Source organism: Carassius gibelio, chromosome B1 (genome assembly GCF_023724105.1).
Source record: "Carassius gibelio isolate Cgi1373 ecotype wild population from Czech Republic chromosome B1, carGib1.2-hapl.c, whole genome shotgun sequence".
Lineage (NCBI taxonomy): Eukaryota > Metazoa > Chordata > Actinopteri > Cypriniformes > Cyprinidae > Carassius > Carassius gibelio.
Genome location: NC_068396.1, coordinates 8,647,708 through 8,667,301, shown reverse-complemented (window position 1 = coordinate 8,667,301; position 19,594 = coordinate 8,647,708). Strand labels below are relative to the sequence as shown.

The 19,594-nt window shown below is 36.2% G+C and overlaps 1 protein-coding gene across 1 annotated transcript in view; it reads left to right on the top strand.

Annotated features, from left to right (window-relative positions):
• Window positions 1–18,812, top strand: part of LOC127949210 (protein sidekick-1) — a 199,493-nt gene extending 180,681 nt beyond the window's left edge. The window contains exons 33-47 of the mRNA XM_052546238.1: window positions 2,879–2,982; window positions 3,272–3,342; window positions 4,185–4,317; window positions 5,031–5,087; window positions 5,457–5,558; window positions 7,419–7,534; window positions 10,156–10,342; window positions 11,236–11,373; window positions 11,519–11,680; window positions 12,798–12,923; window positions 13,133–13,297; window positions 14,007–14,144; window positions 14,615–14,735; window positions 16,087–16,216; window positions 17,547–18,812. Coding sequence (XP_052402198.1) covers window positions 2,879–2,982; window positions 3,272–3,342; window positions 4,185–4,317; window positions 5,031–5,087; window positions 5,457–5,558; window positions 7,419–7,534; window positions 10,156–10,342; window positions 11,236–11,373; window positions 11,519–11,680; window positions 12,798–12,923; window positions 13,133–13,297; window positions 14,007–14,144; window positions 14,615–14,735; window positions 16,087–16,216; window positions 17,547–17,816 — 2,020 coding nt within the window. The 3' untranslated portion in view covers window positions 17,817–18,812. The remainder of the gene's footprint in view (window positions 1–2,878; window positions 2,983–3,271; window positions 3,343–4,184; window positions 4,318–5,030; window positions 5,088–5,456; window positions 5,559–7,418; window positions 7,535–10,155; window positions 10,343–11,235; window positions 11,374–11,518; window positions 11,681–12,797; window positions 12,924–13,132; window positions 13,298–14,006; window positions 14,145–14,614; window positions 14,736–16,086; window positions 16,217–17,546) is intronic.
• The last annotated feature ends 782 nt before the right edge of the window (window positions 18,813–19,594 follow it).

Below are 19,594 nucleotides of genomic sequence, written 5' to 3'. Positions count from 1 at the left end.
CTCATTGTAAGGAAGGGATCTGCAGACGTGGAAATAATTGAAGCTATAGTTCAACACGTAAATCTTTTATATTGCACAACAAGAAAGTAACAAAATCGTTTTTGGGGCATTATTGAAAGGGAAATGCCATGTTTTTTGATCATGTTAGATGCTTTTTGTTTTGAACATGGGTGCATAAGTAATGGCATGTATTATTTTTTTTTTGTTTACATAGAGAAAGTATGTGTTGTTTTTTTAGGACATGTACCATGGTAATACCTTGTTTTGTTTTTTGTTTTGTTTTGTTTTGCATGTTTGTTTATTTATTTATTTTTGTATCACATTAATACTATAGGTTTTTTTCCAGCATGTTTTTCTGTAGATGTGCAATTTTTTTTTTGTTTTGTTTTTTTCTTTGCGGCATGGTACCATTGCAATACCATATTTAGACACGTACCATCAAGATGTTATTGAATTTTTTGGGACGCACAAAATGCTATTCCCTGAGCTATGTAAATAACACAATTATAATAATGGTTTAGTCCCATGGTATTGATTCCATCACTTCATCCCACAGTACGGATGCTGTGTGAAAGGGTCAGAGTGAGAATGAAAAGGGTTAAAATTGAAACAACCCCTATTGGACTGAATCAAACAAGGCTCTTCAATATAAAAGATTGAAATTACACAAAGCATGTTGGCCATTTTATATTATAGACGTGCAGTGACACTGATGAGACATCATTAAGAATAAAAAAATTGAGTGAAATCGTCAGACAGAGCAAGAGTGGGAGAGAGAGTGCAATCATAATCAGACTGACCATCGGGTGGCCTGATGTCCAATCACACATTCATTCAGCTCCACCCGCTCACTAACCTGTTTTCTGCTCTCCATCCTCCAGCACTGCAGCACTAGCTCATATTCTTTCACCCTGCCTGTTCGTTCTTCTCATCATCACCTGTGTGATTCATGCTGTCATCTTCTAAATGTCCACTTGCATTAAGGGGAAAAATATTTCAAGCTAAAGGACTTGCCTCCCTCTAACAGCATCTTTCTCAACCTGTGTTGTAACAGAACCATGTGAGCATATGTGCGTTCAGTACCACTCAATTAACCACAACCCACATTCCTGTCCTTTTAATTACCCACATATGCCTTTCACTGACATTCAGTGACTCGTCGTGCCATCTTCTGACTGCAAAACAGGCAGAGAAGATGAGTCTGAAGCACCATGAATAACACGCAAAAGTGCATTTGCACAGTCTATTTAATGTGGCACACAGATGGAATAAATGCATATCACAAAATCACTATGATGAACAATCACTATGCTTAGAGTACAACTGTACTACCCTTAATATTTCTGCAATATATACAGTAGTTTGCACTGCTATCATACACGGTATGCTGATTTGAGAATACAGACAATGGCTAAAATTGAATTGTGAAATTTGAATGTGAATTTCAATTTGTATTTAATGTAATTGAATTTACGTACATTACCGTTATATTTGTACATTTCAAATGTTTGGAGTCTGTAGGATATTTGAAAGAAGCCTTTCACACACACTGAATTTGTTTAATCAAAAGGACAAGAAACAGATTTTTTTTTATATTTTAAATTCTAATTTAAAAATGTAAAATATTCTTGGCATGGCGAGGCTGAATTTGACAGTCTTCAGTGTCACATGATCTTTAAGAAACCTATTTATTATGATAATTTGTTGTTTAAATGTCATGTTTTTATCATTGTTTAAAACAGTTGTGCTGCTTACTATCTTTTGGAACCCTTTTTTCCCCCAGGATTTTTTGATGAATAGAAATATTAAAACGTTTTAAAACGTAAATTTTAAAAAATCTCACTGATCCCAGACTTTTTGAACAATATATTTCATCATATTTAAGAAATCATCAACTTTTATTTTATGGACCACAATGAAGGGCCACTTCATTTCCTGCTTCATTTCATTTCCGAGAGCCGATGATTATATTCTGAATTTTCCCATACTTTATACAGCAATGTAAATGTCCCTACTGATATTAGCCTATGCAACCATTTATTTCCTGTGTAGTTTGTGTGTATATGCTGCTACAGTGCTTTGCCTCAGTTGGTCTCGATTTCTTTCTTTCTCTGTCGCACACAGATTTTCCATAATTGCATGAACTGAGTGTTTTGAACGAAGAGGATGTTTGTGTTTAAACCATCTTGATTCTCAGAGGAGTAAATGCCTCCATCTATTAAAACAGAAATGCCACTAACAGTCCTTGTCTTCAACGCCCTAATTATGAACACACACTCACATACACACACACACACTCGTAAACACTCACAACGACACAAGCACCCTCAGAGTCCTGATTCTCAAATCCCTAATTGCTCACTTCACACACACACACACACACACACACACACACACAGACTCAATGTTTCCCTGAAGGCCCACTTTGATATATATTACCCACAACCCTGTGTCCCTTTCCCACGTCCCCTCAAAGTTTGCAAAGCAATAACAAATCTGTGCAGTTGACTAAAATTATATTCTTGACTAATATTATATTAATATAACTAATTATATAGTCCATATTAACTAATTACAGTATAAATGAATGGTGAGCCATTCTTAGAAACATGTAAACCTTAAGAAATATTCATAAGTTTGGTATCTGTTGAAACACTTGAGCAAGACATTGTGGGTTGAGCAGACATGTCTGCCCAACAGACTGGGATGTTCTTATGACTATATTTATAAATGCATTTGTATGATAGCTTACCTGTTGTAGCAAGAGCTTCTGTCCCTTATTTTCTCAAAAGAAGTCTAAACATGCATCACTTGTGGTTCCTGTTGGTACTTGAGAATAATCTAGTTTGTGAGCTGAAATGCATCTCTTTTCTTGTAGGCTGAAGCCATACACTTCTTACAAATTTAAAATGATGGCCACAAATGATGTGGGAGACAGTGCCTTCAGCAAAGAAACTGAGCCAGTTACCACTCTGCAGGACGGTAATGCTAGATTCTGTGTGTTGTGCAAAGTGAATTATAATTTTTTAGAGTGCTTTTTGGATCGGAGTATTTGTGAAAGGATCCGAGTAGGTAGTAATTTTTTATTTTTTTTTTCTTAGTTTTTGAAAGAACAAACGTAGAGAAAATTGTGTATAGACGAATGGTAGCTCGTCATTCTATCTACATTTTCTCACTAAAACATTTTCACAATAATGTTTATAAAATAGAAAGATAGACAAATGATTGATTGATTGATTGATTGATTGATTGTGTTTGTCTGTGTGTTTAGTGCCAGATGAAGCGCCTGTCATTTTGAGCATCAAACCTTCAACCACAACATCTGTGATTGTCCAGTGGCAGGTAAAACAAAGACTTTTTTTCAAAAACATCTTTACCAGCCCAAATTGTTGAACAGTAAACCTTGTTGCAGTGTGTTCTGGGATTGCCTTATCATCAAAACACTGTCTAAATGTTGGAAGAGTCCTCATGTGGAGAGCACACCTGTGATGCTTACAATGCCCACTAAGTTTTAGCTAACAGCTTTAGCTTGAGTAGGTGTCACAGGAACTTTTCCTGTCTTTCCATTTAACTGAAGGTTCAGAGGTTCAAATTGTCCAACAGCGTTTAATAGCAGACTTGTGTGCAAAGTATTCAGCTGCACCTCTCAATGTTAATTATGTTTGGCAAGCAGGTTCTTAGCCTTACTCTTTACCCTCTAATTAGTTAGCAGTCGTTACACGTACCTCCTCTATCTATTCACACACATACGGATACATTTCCAAAGCTGGCCTGTTTTGACCCCATCTTAATTAACTTTGCTTATAACACTGATCACATACTAAATAAGACACGTCCATGATAGAACATGAGAGTGAGAACGCATGTTAGAGAGAGTCAGACTAAGACCAACCAGATCAGGCCTTTACTGACCTGTGGTCTCAGCTAACTTGTCCTCTGTTGATCTGATCTCTTGGGCTGACGTGCATTGTGCGGTAATTACTTTCTGTTACAGTCTCGAACTGCTAATTAACCGGCAGCAGACAGCATACGCACTGTCTTTAACATTCTTTCATTAAGTAGCATCACAGGTCATATGCTGAAATGTCAGGTGAATATTTCCTAGCCTGAGTTAAATGGAGTAATTAAATGGCTGTTTGCTTCTTGGAGGCTGACTGAAACTCGATATGTATCTGTGTCTGCAGCCGCCTACAGAGGGAACTGTCAATGGTATTCTTGTGGGATATCGCGTCTATTACCGGGAGCTTCCACGTGAAAACAGTCCAGACGAGCCAAAGACAGCAACCAACCAATCAACAATCAGTCCGGAGTTCAGAGGTTAGTCTGTCGGTCTGTCTGATTGTCTGTAGTTCGGTCTGTTGATCTATCTATCTATCTATCTATCTATCTATCTATCTATCTATCTATCTATCTATCTATCTATCTATCTATCTATCTATCTATATATCTATCTATCTATCTTTTTATCTATGTATGTATGTATGTATGTATGAATGTATGTATGTAAGTATGTATGTATTTATGTATCTATCTATCTATCTATCTATCTATCTATCTGTCTGTCTGTCTGTCTGTCTGTCTATCTATCTGTCTATCTGTCTGTCTGTTGATCTATCTATCTATCTATCTATCTATCTATCTATCTATCTATCTATCTATCTATCTATCTATCTATCTATCTATCTATCTATCTATCTGTCCGTCTATTTTTTCATCTCTCTCCCTCTCTCTCTCTCTCTCTCTCTCTCTCTCTCTCTCTCTCTCTCTCTCTCTCTCTTTCACGGATATAATTTGTGTCTATAACTGAAATTAATGTTTTGAATTAGATTGTTACTGGGTGAAATGTGTTGGTTTTCATTATGGTACCATATTGCTTATATAAATTGTTTTTTCCTGTTATAAATATATTTTGTCCATGTGGCACTACTTTCTGTTTCAGCTGACTGTTTTGTCTTCTGTGCATATTAAACAATGTCCCTTGTGTAATTTCTCTCTCCTCTCTCTCCGGGTTTAATTCACAACTCAAACAGCTAAGAGCACTTTTAAGACAGTGAGCAGCCCTTCATTAACAGAATTTGAATTAACGCGTGAGTATATTTTGATTTTATTTTAATTGCTGAGTTGTTTCGATAGTTGTAATCTTTGAAGTGTTAACCGAGTCACATTCAAGCCCGAAGGCTTTCAGACTCCCTGTTCTATCCTCTGATCTCCTCTACCTCTAGAACAAACACTTCCCCTAGTCTTTGCGCTTTGTTGCTTAGCCTCTGGTCCTGTCACGATCTGCTGTGAGGAAGGGGAAAAATGTAAATCTATTTCGTTCTCCACCTCATTTCCACATCCTTTATCTCATATCCACGTCACTCTTCCGCTGCCTAGTTTTACATTTTAGGTTTTTAGCACTTCTCTATACTAGTACCTCAACACTCTTTGACTGCATGTTTATTGGTGTTTTTCAGAGCTCAGCAAGTACAGACGATACTCGATTGTCATGACAGCATTTAATGTTGTTGGAGAGAGTCCTTCAAGTGCACCTGTTGAGGTGTTTGTGGGAGAAGCAGGTATGTTTTTATGTCTTATTAAGATCACTGCTATGACTCAGCTCTAAAACTTGGACCACAAACTTTGGGAAACCCAAAAAGTGTTGTTGTTTCATTGTAAGTCTAATGTCTGATCATCGGACCTACTTTGTCTGGTTGGAGCACTAAGCACTTTGGTAATGTTAACGAGAAATGCATTTGCACAAAAGTGGTAATTGAATGTTATATGCAATACTTCCTCAAAGTCACACAACCTGTTTTATCCAGTTATGAGCTGTATGCAAATGAAAAGTGAGACTTGAGTCATGCAATGTAGACCAATTATCTGCACAACACATTAGACAACACACAATGGATCCTTTTGCATGATCTATTGATAATGTGTCACAGACAAGTTTCCACTATGCAGTGCAGATCAATTTCTCCAACGATGTGCTCGATGGCATGGTGCTAAAACAATTGGTTATGTCTCAAGTGAAGGAAAAATATCCCTATATACAAGTGCTTTCCCAAATACTGTATAAAAGACTAAATCTATATGGCTGAGTTTGTATGTAAACGTGGGTCACAGTACATGTCAAACCTAATTTGATTGGAAACTCATCTGATATGTAGAGCATTAATAAAGCCCATTGCCTAAGCTAATTTAAAGAATGAGCCATGTGCACAAATCTGATTAGTTTGCACATCTGACCTCTCCCAAAGATCAGAATAAGGGGCAGCACATCATTAAAAATAGCATCCCTCTGGCATGACTATAACACATAAAGACAACAAGTCCATCTTAATGACATATCTTTCATTATAGGAGTGTCGAATGAGCTGAAATGAGAATTTGACATACAGCCCAAAGTAACACAAACTGACGATCTTGTGAAGCAACAGAAATATGAACTATAATATATATGTGTACGTGCTTGGGGAGGAGTGTGTTTGAACATTGAAATTACTTATAGTTATGTACAGAAAGTTTAATTTTAAATATTACACATTTTTCTAAATAATTTATATTAATTCATAAATGATCAGTATTGTTGCTACATTAATGTATAATGAAAACGGTATAATAAATAAATAAATATTTAACTATTTTACAGGATTTCATGTTTTTATTAATTTATGCCAACCAAGGCTGCATTTATGTGATCAAAAATACAGTAAATACAGTAATATTATGAAATGATTAAAATGTGAAATAGTATTTTCTATTTTAATATATTTTAAAATGTAATTTATTCCTTTGATGGCAAATCTAAAATTTCCAGCATCATTACCGCAGTCTTCAGTGTCACATGATCATTCAGAAATCATTCTGGCTGCTCAAGAAACATTTCATATTACTATCAATGTTTAATATTTTTGTGCAAACTATGTTACTTTTTTTTCCTGAATTCATTAATGAATATAAAGATCAAAAGAACAGCATTTATTTGAAATAGATATATTTTGTAATATTATAAAAGTCTATTTTGATTAATTTAATGTATCCTTGCTGAATAAAACAAACAAAATATAATGCATAAATCACATACTCTGTTGAGTAATTTAGTGCCCACAATAGTGACTACATGAGAAAAAAAGGAGAACACCAAAAACTTATTCCTGAAAGAAAAGCTAAACTTTGACAGTTGTCCTGTTTACAGAGACTGTATATATTTTACACATTTCAGTGTCACTAAATAAATCACTAAACCTCTTTCCTTTTTGTCCATTGTGCCACAGAGAAACGTCATTTGATATTTGGCCTTTATATGAGACAGATAGTCTATGAAGTGAATAGTTTTCCCACTGTGGTGGACTCATCCCATCCACTGCTGACACATTCACGTTTGATTTATTGCTCAATTTAAAATCTTACGTTGTGTGTGTTTGTGTTCACAGCTCCTTCCGTGGCTCCTCAGAACATACAGGTGAAATCTGTGTCCTCTAGTCAGCTGGATGTAGAGTGGCAGCCTCCACCTGTCGAAACACAGAACGGAAATATTCAAGGATACAAGGTGATGATCTTTTTTTTTTGCCACATACACAAAATGTGAACTGTACAATTCACAAATATTTTAGGAAGGCTTAAGATGAACCCCAAATCAATTTCTCTGAGACTGTACATGCCACAGTTTTATGTCTGGATGTCCTGTACAGAGCACATTCAGGGCTTTTCAGAAATGCCAAATGATTGGCTGTTTCATCACGACCGCTCCCTCTCCTTGGTCATCTAATATGTCTGAAATTAATTTAGTGACACTCTTATGGAAATATGATAATGTTTTGTAATTATCATTTAAATCTTTCTGATTTTATTATTGTGTGTCATAAATCAACATCTCAGGAAAATGTCATGAGGTTTCAAATCTAAACATGACTTTCTGTTACGAGACAGGATGTTGATTACATACATGTCCTCATATGAGGACACCGGGACTAAAATAATGTTTATTACGGGTTTTTTGGAGACATGACAAATGAATAGGGAAAGAAATTATATTTTAATATTATATAATATTATATATCATTATGAAAATCTTCTTAATTATTACTCCCATTATTACACTTTTTTTTCTTACATTGTAATGTATTAAAACTTCGGGAAATGAAGGAGAAGGAGGAGGCGGGAACCAGCGGACAATCAAAACAAAACTTTAATAATCAAAATATACACAAAACAGTGTATCAGCCCCTCACGGACGACTGATGCGCACAAATAAAAACCAAAACATAAAATAAAGCCCAGGCCTGGTCCTCTCTCGTCCTTCACTGTCGTCGCTCCAGTTTTATATTCTCCTCCGTGGGACTCGAGACCGGTGGGTCGAGCAGGTGTCGCTCATCTCCAATCACTCCACTGGCCTCGCTTTGTTCCCACGCCTCTCGGCCCCGCCCCACTCGTCACATACATGATGCCCCAAAAACACATGAATATGCAAATTAGATTTAGTTTATAAATACATTGTATATAATGAGGATATCCCTTTATGCTCATTTGATACACATTTTTCAGAAAGAACAATGGTATGTTGAATCATTCTGTTATAACATAGTTGAGAATTATCTTTATACAAAGATCGGTAAAAAAAAAAAAAAGATCTTGAAAACTTGAAAAATCAATAGTTTTTGCCTATGCATGTTCATTCATGTCTTTTCATTTCTTTAAAGAAATTGAGTCTCCATGTCCTCTACTGAGGACATAGCATAACTTGAATGAAATATCTAAAAAAAAAACTAAAAAACATTTACATTATTTTTAATGCTGATTTTTAACACTGTGGAGACATGGAAAAAATATATTTTTCCTAAAAAAAAATTATCGGGTCTTAGGAGGTTAATGCATGGATACATAATGCTCAGCTGTTTAATCAGTTGTGAGCTCTGAATTTTATGAAAAGTATCTCCAAAATCAGTCAGGCAGTCCATCTGTTTACCGGCATAAATAAACTGTCGTTCATCTGCGGTCTGTCTTCCCTTATCTCACTGTCATCTGTTGATTTCACTGCATTAGCTTGCACTCTTGTTTTCCTATTTACGCCATCTGTACATCTGTCTCTCATAGAGATTTGAGCAGGAACTGGTTATGAATCCTTCTGTTCTGTCCACAAATACACAAAGTATCAAATCATGGATATACATATTTCATTCAAGTCTAGTATTATTGTGTGTATGTGTATTTAAAGGATAAGTTTCTCAAAAATTAACATTTGGTCATCATTTCCTCACACTCATGTTGTTCCGAATTAATTTTTCTTGGAATCAGTATTCTTTCCCTTTTTTTTTTTTTTTACCATGGAACACAAAAGACATTCTTACATAGACAATGCAGTAAACTTACCAAATATAGTACATATATAATAAAAATATATAACAATATACACAAAATTGGGGTCCATATTTATATTTTAAGAAATTAACTCAATCACTTAATTTAGAAGAAAACGCTTCCCCGCCATTGACAAGTTTTTGAAGTAAAATGTTGATCCAGGAAGTGGTATATGTCTGTGTAAGCTTTGGAGGTATTGATGGAGGCGATTTACTGGATTTATGTTAATATAATATTATCCAGATGTAGTTGTTTTTTAAAGTAGAGGCTCTTATCTTTATTTTGGTGTATTGCATATTCAAATATTCATACAGCAAAATATACTGGAGTCCATCAAACTTGAGTGAAAATCATCAAAATCACTGGCAGTAAAGGAGTTAATACTTTTACTCATCAAAAAATTATTATATTGATCAGTAAACCATTATAATATCAGAAAAGATTTCTGTTCCAAATAAATGCTGTTCTTTTGAACTTTCTATTTACAAGAATATCTTGCTTAAAATATATCACGGTGTCCACTAGAATATTAAGCAGCACAGTTTTCAAAATTGATAATAAGAAGAAATGTTTCTCAAGCACCAAATCAGGATATTAGAATGATTTCTGAATCTGGATCATGTGACACTGAAGATTGCCAAGAACTTTGCCATCACATGAATACATAACATTATAAAATATTTTACAAAAATGCATTTATTGCTTAAAATCTTCAAAATATACTGTTTTGAAATGTGAAAATAATAATAATAATAATTTTTGGTTGAACTATACTTTTAAATATGTCTATGTGTCATTCACTTCTTCCCTCAGATCCATTACTGGGAAAAGAACAGGCAGAATGAGTCTGAGAAGGAGCTAGTTTTGTTTGTTCCCGATACATCTGTGCACCTGAAGAACCTGACATCCTACACCAACTACCTTGTGCAACTGTCTGCATTTAACACGGCGGGGGACGGGCCGCTCAGTGCAGCCCATGAAGGACGCACCCTGCAGGCTGGTGAGTCCCACTGAGATCCTGTTACACTCATCCAGACGCATGAGCGCCAGCCAACCATCCGAGACGTGCTAAACATTACCAGACCATGCCATTCTCCTACTATTACTGTTTCCATTAAGGATCTAAATACAGAGGTTGTTGCTATAACCCCAGTTAAGAGTCTTAAAGCAAGATATGGCGAATAGAAACAAGTCCAAGTCTGACTAAGCCTTCGATGAAAAAATGCTGTAATGCAGATGAAACATACATACTGTAGGCTTACTTTGATCAGTTGAATTAAAAGAATAGTTAGTTCTTCCAAAGATTCTGTCATCATTTCCTCACCCTCGTGTTGCTCCAAATTTAAGTTCTTAAGAAGAAAATGTGAAAAATGTTAACCAAACAGTTGCTGGTAGCCTTTGACTTTCATAGGTTTTTTTTTTTTTTTTATACTATGGAAGTCAGTGGCTACCAGCAACTGTTTACTCACATTCTACAAAATATCTTTTATCTTATATCTTTCTTCCGCTGTGAGGCGAGCCACCGCCGCCTGTCCTGTACCCTGCCTCCCGGCGCCCCCCAGATGCCCTTAAATGGGTGTCCGGTCACCTCACTACTGTATTTCATTGCCTTGTACCCACATGTGCAATGACAATAACATTGAATCTAATCTAATCTTCTTTCGTATTTAACAGAAGAAAGAACTCAAGTTTAGACCAACTTGAGGGTGAGGAAGTGACAGAATTTAAAATTTTGGGTTAACTATCCCTTTAATGGTACATGTTCAAAGTTTTGTTACATTTTTTTGTATTGTAATGCCCTGACAATGGAAAGTCTAAGATGTATGACAGCTGAAGTTTTTTAAAGCACAGATATCATTCCTTCATCAATTCTCTCTGTGTTTCTCTCTGAAGCTCCTGGAGCACCCAGTCACGTGGTGTTTTCGGAGGTGACAGGAAGCTCCCTGAATGTGTCATGGGGAGCTCCTCTGCTGCCCAATGGAGTGGTGGAAGGCTACAGAGTGGTCTATGAGCCCACCGCACCAGTTCATGGTGAGCAGGATATAAGGAAGAGTAAGAAGAGTAAAATCATCATTTTAAATGAAATGAACAACAACAAAAAGAGTCTTGAATGAAATGTTTTTAGTTTTGAGTACATGTTTATGTTATTCAATATTCAAGTCCCTTCTTTTGACAGGTGTCAGTAAGACCGTTACAGTGGAGATCAAGGGGAACTGGCAGCGCTGGCTGAAGGTTCGTGACCTGATGAGGGGGGTGATCTATCGCTTCAAGGTCCAATCCAGAACTATTAGTTACGGACCCGAACTGGAAGCCAATATCACCGCAGGACCAGTGGAAGGTATGCGTAAATATGAATAATAATGCGTAATAATACTTCCATAATAAATCCCACAATAATTGGGGAAGATAGAAACATCCCCTGCAGTTACAGACACCAGCGCTGGAGGCTTTCTTTGGATTAAATTAACTGTTGAATATGAACTGACTGCATTTACCTAATGCTTTTCTAAAAAAAAATTTTTTTCTAAAACCTGGGACCTACCAGGAAGATGGCGTTTCATTATTTTAATTTTAAAATTAGTTGAAGATGGAAATTAAAATCGGGCTGTGTGAACTTCATGGTTTGATTAGTGCACTGTAATAGGAATGTGATTTCGTGTAGCCTTTGAGCAATGGTTCATTCTCAAGACACAGCGGCTTCATTGCGGTGGGACGCTGGGCCACACACAGACCGCCTTCAGTTTAAAATGTTCTTCAGATGAGATGCAGTTGATTCATGTAGGGATGGTGGACTCTGATTGGTCAGTATGGATTCATGTGATTGGCCGGAATTTTGAGCAAACAATACAGTGTCACTTGCGTATTTTCTATGGTACTGAATGTTTCATTCATATACCGTGGTATTGACATGGTACTCCAGGATACGCTACCAGTCTAAAATCTGAACACATTGGGGTAAATACATATATATACATACATATGGTTTATGATTAGTCACAGGCACAGGAAAAATAAATCAAGAAAGAAACCATTCTGTATCTGTGTTACAGAGAACAAGTAAATCTAAACATGACGTTTACGATCAGCTAGTTTATTTAAAAGGTGAAAGGATTTGTGGGAAATGAAGTGTGTTAACAGTATACTGAATGTGAGTGTTGTCAGGTCACAGTCGCCAATAAAGAACATGTTTTGAAGAAAATATATATCCCTACAGCTTCAGTGAGACCTTTATGCAGTCTAAACCACTTCAGAACCGTCTTAAGATCCTTAGTTGCAAGCAGTAGAAAGTAGTTATTCGGTTATAAAAAATTCTGAATTTTCCTTCCATCAGACTCAAGTTTGAAGCGTGTACTGCAGTCTGAACTGTTATGATTGATAAAAATGGCCAGAACCATTTTAGGAGCTGCGGTTTGTGCTGTTATTCAGAAAGGAATAATATGCCTTATATTTCATAGGCTCCCCCGGTTCGCCCTTGCAGACCTCAGTCACAAAGTCTGCATCAGCTTTGACGCTTCATTGGTCAAAGGGCGCAGAAGGGGCGGGACCTGTCACAGGATATGTCATCGAGGCTCGTCCATCAGGTAAGCAGCACTTCCTAATCCGTCTGCTGACTTCACATCTGCCCTTGACTTCCTCATTACAAGTTCTTCCTCTCGTGCATCACATGGTTAGTACTACCAGGCTTATTCTCAATTAACCTTCCTCTTTTCACTTCCACCTCTTCCATCTTTCCTCTCCTCTGTGGCTACCAATTACTCCCCCTCCTGCTTTCGAATTCCTACATTTGCAGACGAAGGATTATGGGATACGTTTGTCAAGCATCTCCCACCTGGCAGCTTCTCGTACACCATCAGTCTGGACCGCCTACACTCAGGTGTGGCCTATGAATTCCGTGTCATCGCAGTCAATCGTTTCGGTTATGGCGATCCCAGTCAGCCTTCCACTGCAATGTCTGGTAATCTTCCTCTTATATCACACCACTGCATTATATTCAACATTGATGCGAATGTTGACCCACTCGGCACACTCTGTCTGTCCCACAGCTTGCTTTTTGTTTAGGCTACATCACATTAGATACAGTATTTACCCTGACTAATGTCAATTGCATACTATATCACAATTCATTTTTCATAATTTTGCTGTTTAGAGAATGGACATTAGTATTCCACTTCGTTTTCAAGCATCTGGGAGGCATTCTACTTCAGTGAGGATGCTTGAATTGTGCAGAACTGTAGACTCACTTTGTGGCCTCTACTGCCATCTAGTGTCACACAGCTGAACATTCACTCATCCATAAGTAAAAAAAAAAAAAGTGAAGACTCTTTGGAATTACTACTATTTTTATATATTTGGAACACATCTTTTATAGTATTAGAAATGTCTTCACTGTCATTTTTTATCAACTGAATGCATCTTTGCTGACTTAAAATAAAAATGTATTTAAAAATATATAATGATCTCAAACTTTGAACTGTATAATATAATATAATATAATATACTGTTATATAATGTACTGTTATATAATATAATATAATATAATATAATATAATATAATATACTGTTATATAATATAATATAATAATACATTTTGCCCTGATGTTTAAAATGTTAACTGTAAAAGAGCATTATGTTGATTTGTAATGCAGAATTGTTGTCTGTTGCAGCTCTGTCTGAAACACCTTTCTATGAGGAGTGGTGGTTCCTGATCGTCATGGCTTTGATCAGTCTCATTTTCATTCTGATGGTTGTGTTTGGTTTGCTCCTGTTGGGACAGAACAAGAAGTACAGGAGCTGTGGAACAGGTGAGACTAAACCTAATAATGTAAATTGATAATATACATGTGTTGTATTGACACTGCTTTGAGCACTGAACATTCTGTTTTCATTTACTCACTTGCTTGTTGTTCTAAACCTGTATGAATTCGGGCTAATTTTTAAAATTGCAATAAGTAAAATAATAGATATTAAAACTATAGCGATCTATGGGATACCAAAACATGTTATAGTCATTAGGCACAAGAGGGTTTTAGACACTACAATGATGGTATTAATGTGGTATTTTGAGGTACTAAGTGTGGAATATATCAAAGTAGTTTCTGGAATCTTGCTTTTAAGATTTTAAGTATTTGTAGTTGTTCCATCTGAGACACCTGTGTAGTTATTGGGTATACATAAAAAATGTAATACTATGAATGCTAAAAAATGTAATAGCTCATAGTTAATGTAGTTCTCAGTGTTTGTTGTCATTACTTGGATGCATTTCCTCCCACAGGAAAACACATTACTACAGTAGAGGAGTCTGTAACTCTTGACAATGGCGGCTTCACGGCTCTAGAGCTGAACAGCAGACATCTGAACGTGAAGAGCTCTTTCCTAAAGAAGAATGGAACAAGGTGGGGTTTCATCTGGACCGCTATTAAAGTGCCCCTATTATGGGTTATGAAAGGTTCATATTGTGGTTTTGGGGAGTTCCCAACAACAGGCTGACATTCATGCAAATTCAAAAAACACTTTCATTGTCTTATAATATGAATATTTTTTTTGTACTGTACTTGCTCAACTCCCCAAGCAGTTTGCTCAATTATGAATTTTTCCAAACCCCTCCTTTGTGCGATGCTAATCTGCGGTGATTGGTTTGATTGGTCTAAAGTAGCGTTTGTGAGTGCAGTGCTGCTTTGTGTACATTGTTATTGGAAAGCAGGTATTTTACTGCTCTAAAAGTGGCACCTAGTGGCAAAGAATGAATGTATCATGTGTGAATGTTGAAAGTAAAAACATGAAAAGACCAACAAGTGGGCGGGCAATATGCTAATGTTTCATGTTGACACATGAAATGGCTTGGGATTCATTTAAAAAACGACTCATTTCAATGATTCAGAGTTGACTCTTTCTCTTGAAAGAGTGCACTATACAAAGTGCAGTTTCAGATTTAAAAATTTGCAGGATGCTTCATTCACTTATAGTTGTGATACACACCACATGAAAGGTATTTTTCAAAAATCCATCATGGGGCACTTTAATAGTAGAAATTTTTATGTTTCACTGAATCTGAAAAATAACTTAAAATCGACAAATATCATTAAATTCAATGGAAAAATAGACTTATCTGATATATTTAAGTGCCCCTATTATGCATTTTTGAAAATTACCTTTCATGCAGTGTGTAACACAGCTCTAAATGAATGAAAGCATCCTTCAAAGTTTTAAACCGAATCCTAAGCTGTTTAATGAAACATTTTCCTAAGCTGTTTAATGAAAGTTGTCAACATGAAACATTAGCATATTGACTGTCGGGATAAAAATGCTAATTAATTCTTTGCCACTAGATGATGCTTTTAGAGCAGTAAAAATAGTGGTTTCCCTGGTAAAGCTCTACACAAAGCAGGACACTGCTCACAAACGCTGTTTCATCAGGCATCAGGCGTGATGAAATGAAAATAAGACCAATCAGACACACCGCAGATTAGCATCACGTAAAGGAGGGGTTTGGAAAAATGAATCATTGAGCGAAATTGTTCAGCAGTCATTGAGCAAGTAAGGTGATGCATATTATAAGACAATGAAAGTGTTTTTGACCTTGCATGCATGTCATCCTGTTGCTGGGGACTCCCAAACTTAAAATATGAATCTTTTATTACCCATAATAGGGGCACTTTAAAATGTATCACCACGTACAATTCTTCCTGAAATAACCCTTCTGTGGATATGTGCGAGCAGCTTGTAAAAATGTTCTGTTCTCTCCAGATCTCCTCCACGGCCCAGTCCAGGTGGTCTGCACTACTCTGACGAAGACATCTGCAACAGCTACAACGGGGCTGTTTTAACAGAGAGCACCACGCTTACTGAGAAACCCACTGAGCTGTCAGAGTCAGAGGTGAACATACTACACCCAGAACGCATGACTACACACACACACATAAACAACTTCCATGGGGGTACGACAGAGTTTTAGAGAAATCTTACGTCTAAAGCATCATTACATCTTTTGAACTTCAGTCAGTAAACTCCTAATTTGCTGCTTATTATTAGTTAGTAAAGTAGTTGTTAAATACTTCAGGTATGGGGAAAGATTAAGGAATCTGAAATATGGTCATGCAGAGTGAGGCATGAATATATGCTTTAGAAGTATTAATAAACTGCCAATATGCTAGAAATATGCATTCTAATAAGCAACTAGTTAATAGTGTGAATTGGACCTTAAAATAAAGTGTTGCCAAGAACTTAATTATGTTAAACCTATTAAAATGAAAAATAAATGAGCAATTTTTGTTTATTTTTTATTTAATATAAATAATTATTTAAAATCTAGTACAATGCCGTTATATCAAACATACCTTACATAAAAAAAGCATTGATTGCTTCCAGTATCCTCACTTGCGAGTTGCAATTGTAAATAATTAAATGTAAATGTAATATAATATTCCTAGGCTGTTTTATGCTGCACTACAAGTCAAAGATTTGGGCACACTTCACTAAAATATTTTTAATTTTTCTAATTTGAAAACCCTTGATATAAAGGCATACCTAATGCTTGAATTAGCTCTGCTTACAAATGAATTTCTTTACAAAAAGTAAAATAATGGAGTACTAATTACAAATGAAAGTAGTAAACCATTTATTATTTCAAAATAAATAATGAATAAAATAAATAAATTGAAACTGGCACATTAAACTGGATAAATGATTGTAGAATAAATTAATAAATTAATAATGCAAATAGGGTATTTTACAGAGCCCTGCACCTGATATGTAGTAAAGAAATTGTTTTATCGTGGCCACGATTTAAGAATTTGTTATTTGTTCATTGGATGTGACTACAACTTATTTAAATAAAAACAGGAAACATTTAGTCAAATGCAGCCACAGTTGATCTAAAATGAGGCAATGAGTTAATAAATCATGGCCCCAGTTTAACTAAAGTGAGGGTACAAATTAATAAACCGTGGCCACAAATTAATAAGTCAATGTCTTTTCACCACTGCATGAGGCTCAGTTGCATCCCTGCTGTGGCATCTTAAAACAACATTGCATAATGCTTCATCCATGTCAGCAGGTGTCACTATAGAACCTAGGACCACTATTGTATTGGTCAGCCAACAAAAACTTACTTTGTACACCTTTAAGCACCCTAATCCACACTGTAACTTTACTGTCTGCTCTTTCTCTCTCTGGTATCGACCCGTCCCGTCACCCCTCGTGTAAAGGTCAGCGACAGCGACTACGAAGACGAGCAGCCCAAGCACTCATTCGTAAATCACTACATGAGCGACCCCACCTATTACAACTCGTGGAAGCGGCAGCCCAAAGGCATGAAGACCGGAGGAGAGTATGAGGAATGTGCCATGACGGATGCAGAGGGGGGCTATTATCAGACTGTGGTGACCCAGCACAGCGTAGGGGGCGTCTACACCCCCACGGGGCAGCCCGCACCAGGAACACGCACTCCAGTGACCGGCTTTTCCTCATTTGTCTAATGAACCAATGACTTGAAAAAAACAAGGTGGCTGGATACTAGAAGTTGAGCCCTAAAACGGGACGAAACAAACTGTTGTGCTGGTTATTACGACAAAGAATGAAGTACAAGTTTCTCATTTCCCCTGAAATGTGTATTTTAGGCCTCCTCTCTTCAAGGAAGGGTGGAGAGCATCTTATTGTTAACGTGTTAATGATTTTTGGGTGGATTTTGGCAGATTAACCGTGACCCAGAAGAAGCGGAGACTTTGCACTGTGAGACTCTTTAGTAAGAGCTGGTATTAATTTTAAAGACTCAAAGACCCTCAAAGACGGATGAAGGAAATTCCTTTGTTATGATTTCCCGTTCCATAGCAACCTTCCGGGATTAATGGTGATGTGTGGGCAAACACACGCTTGAGTGATTCATTGAATCTGGCTCTGAACTCCAAAAGTCTAATTGAAGTTGAAACATCAGTGAAACTTGTACAGTGTGTGGTAGACTGGAACAACAATGTGTTTTGTGTGTGGTTTATTTTCATGTTGGGGACGTGCGGCTTCATTCTGGACATAAAGAAACACTGAAAATACTGCCTTTGCACACGTATTGCTCTCTTAAACCAAAAGAGTGATGCTTGAAGCGGGAAAAGAAAATGTGTGCTCGCAACAGACCGTTTTCTTAGGTTAGCAATACTGTATGTAAAATATGCTGTATGTGTGTATATTTTTAGGATCAATTTTGTACAAAAAGGAAACGTTTTTACTGTAGAGTAGATTTGTGCCAAGTCGATGTAGTTCTAGTGATGTCCACAGAGGATCATTTCAGCAAGTCACAATCCAGTTTGTTTGACTGGCTCGCAGTGTGTGTACAATCCAGTCACCCAGAGAGATGATAAGAAATGTATGCAACATTGTCTCTCTATCCCGAATATACACCGATTTCTAATCTCCTTCAATGTTGAACAAATATTTATTTTGGTTTGAAAGAACATCAGTGCTAAATAAAATACAGGATACGAGGTCTGGGCTGGTAACTGTAAGGTTATAATGCTATGGTGATCAGAAATTATAATTACATTACGATTCACATTCAGGGCTTTTTAGATGGAATGAAAAGGTCTCAATTAAACTGCACCATTAACAGTCATAATCAGAACTTATGATTGATAAAAAAAAATGCTACAAAAATAAATATTGTATTTGACATGCTCTTAAGTTGGTAAATTATAAAGGCTCATAATTATGACATACAAAGTATAAATTATGAGTATAATAAATCATATTTAAGAGATAAAATTTTGAAAAGGCCAAGATAATGAGATAATAGTTTATATTAGGCTATATAAAATGACACAATTATGAAATAAGTCAAAATTGGTGAAATTATGACACAAAAAGTCATAATAATAAATAAAAAAGGATTAGGATTTTGATTTTCATAGTTATGGCTTCAAATTGTGACTTTTTATATAATAATCATGACCTAGTAACTCATAATTTATATATATATATATATATATATATATATATATATATATATATATATATATATATATATATATATATATATATATATAATGACGTTTATGTGACATTTATGATTTAGGAAAGGAACTTAAAGACATTAGGTTGCTCTCTTTCAACTTCAAGGTGGCATTCATGCTCACTTAGCTCGTAAATATGATCAATCTGACATGAACTCAACATATGGCTTAGAAATTTACTCTACGCAAGTACATGCCCGACATTTACAAAACCCTCGAGGGAGTAACAGCGCCCCCTTCAGCACTGAGATTGTAAC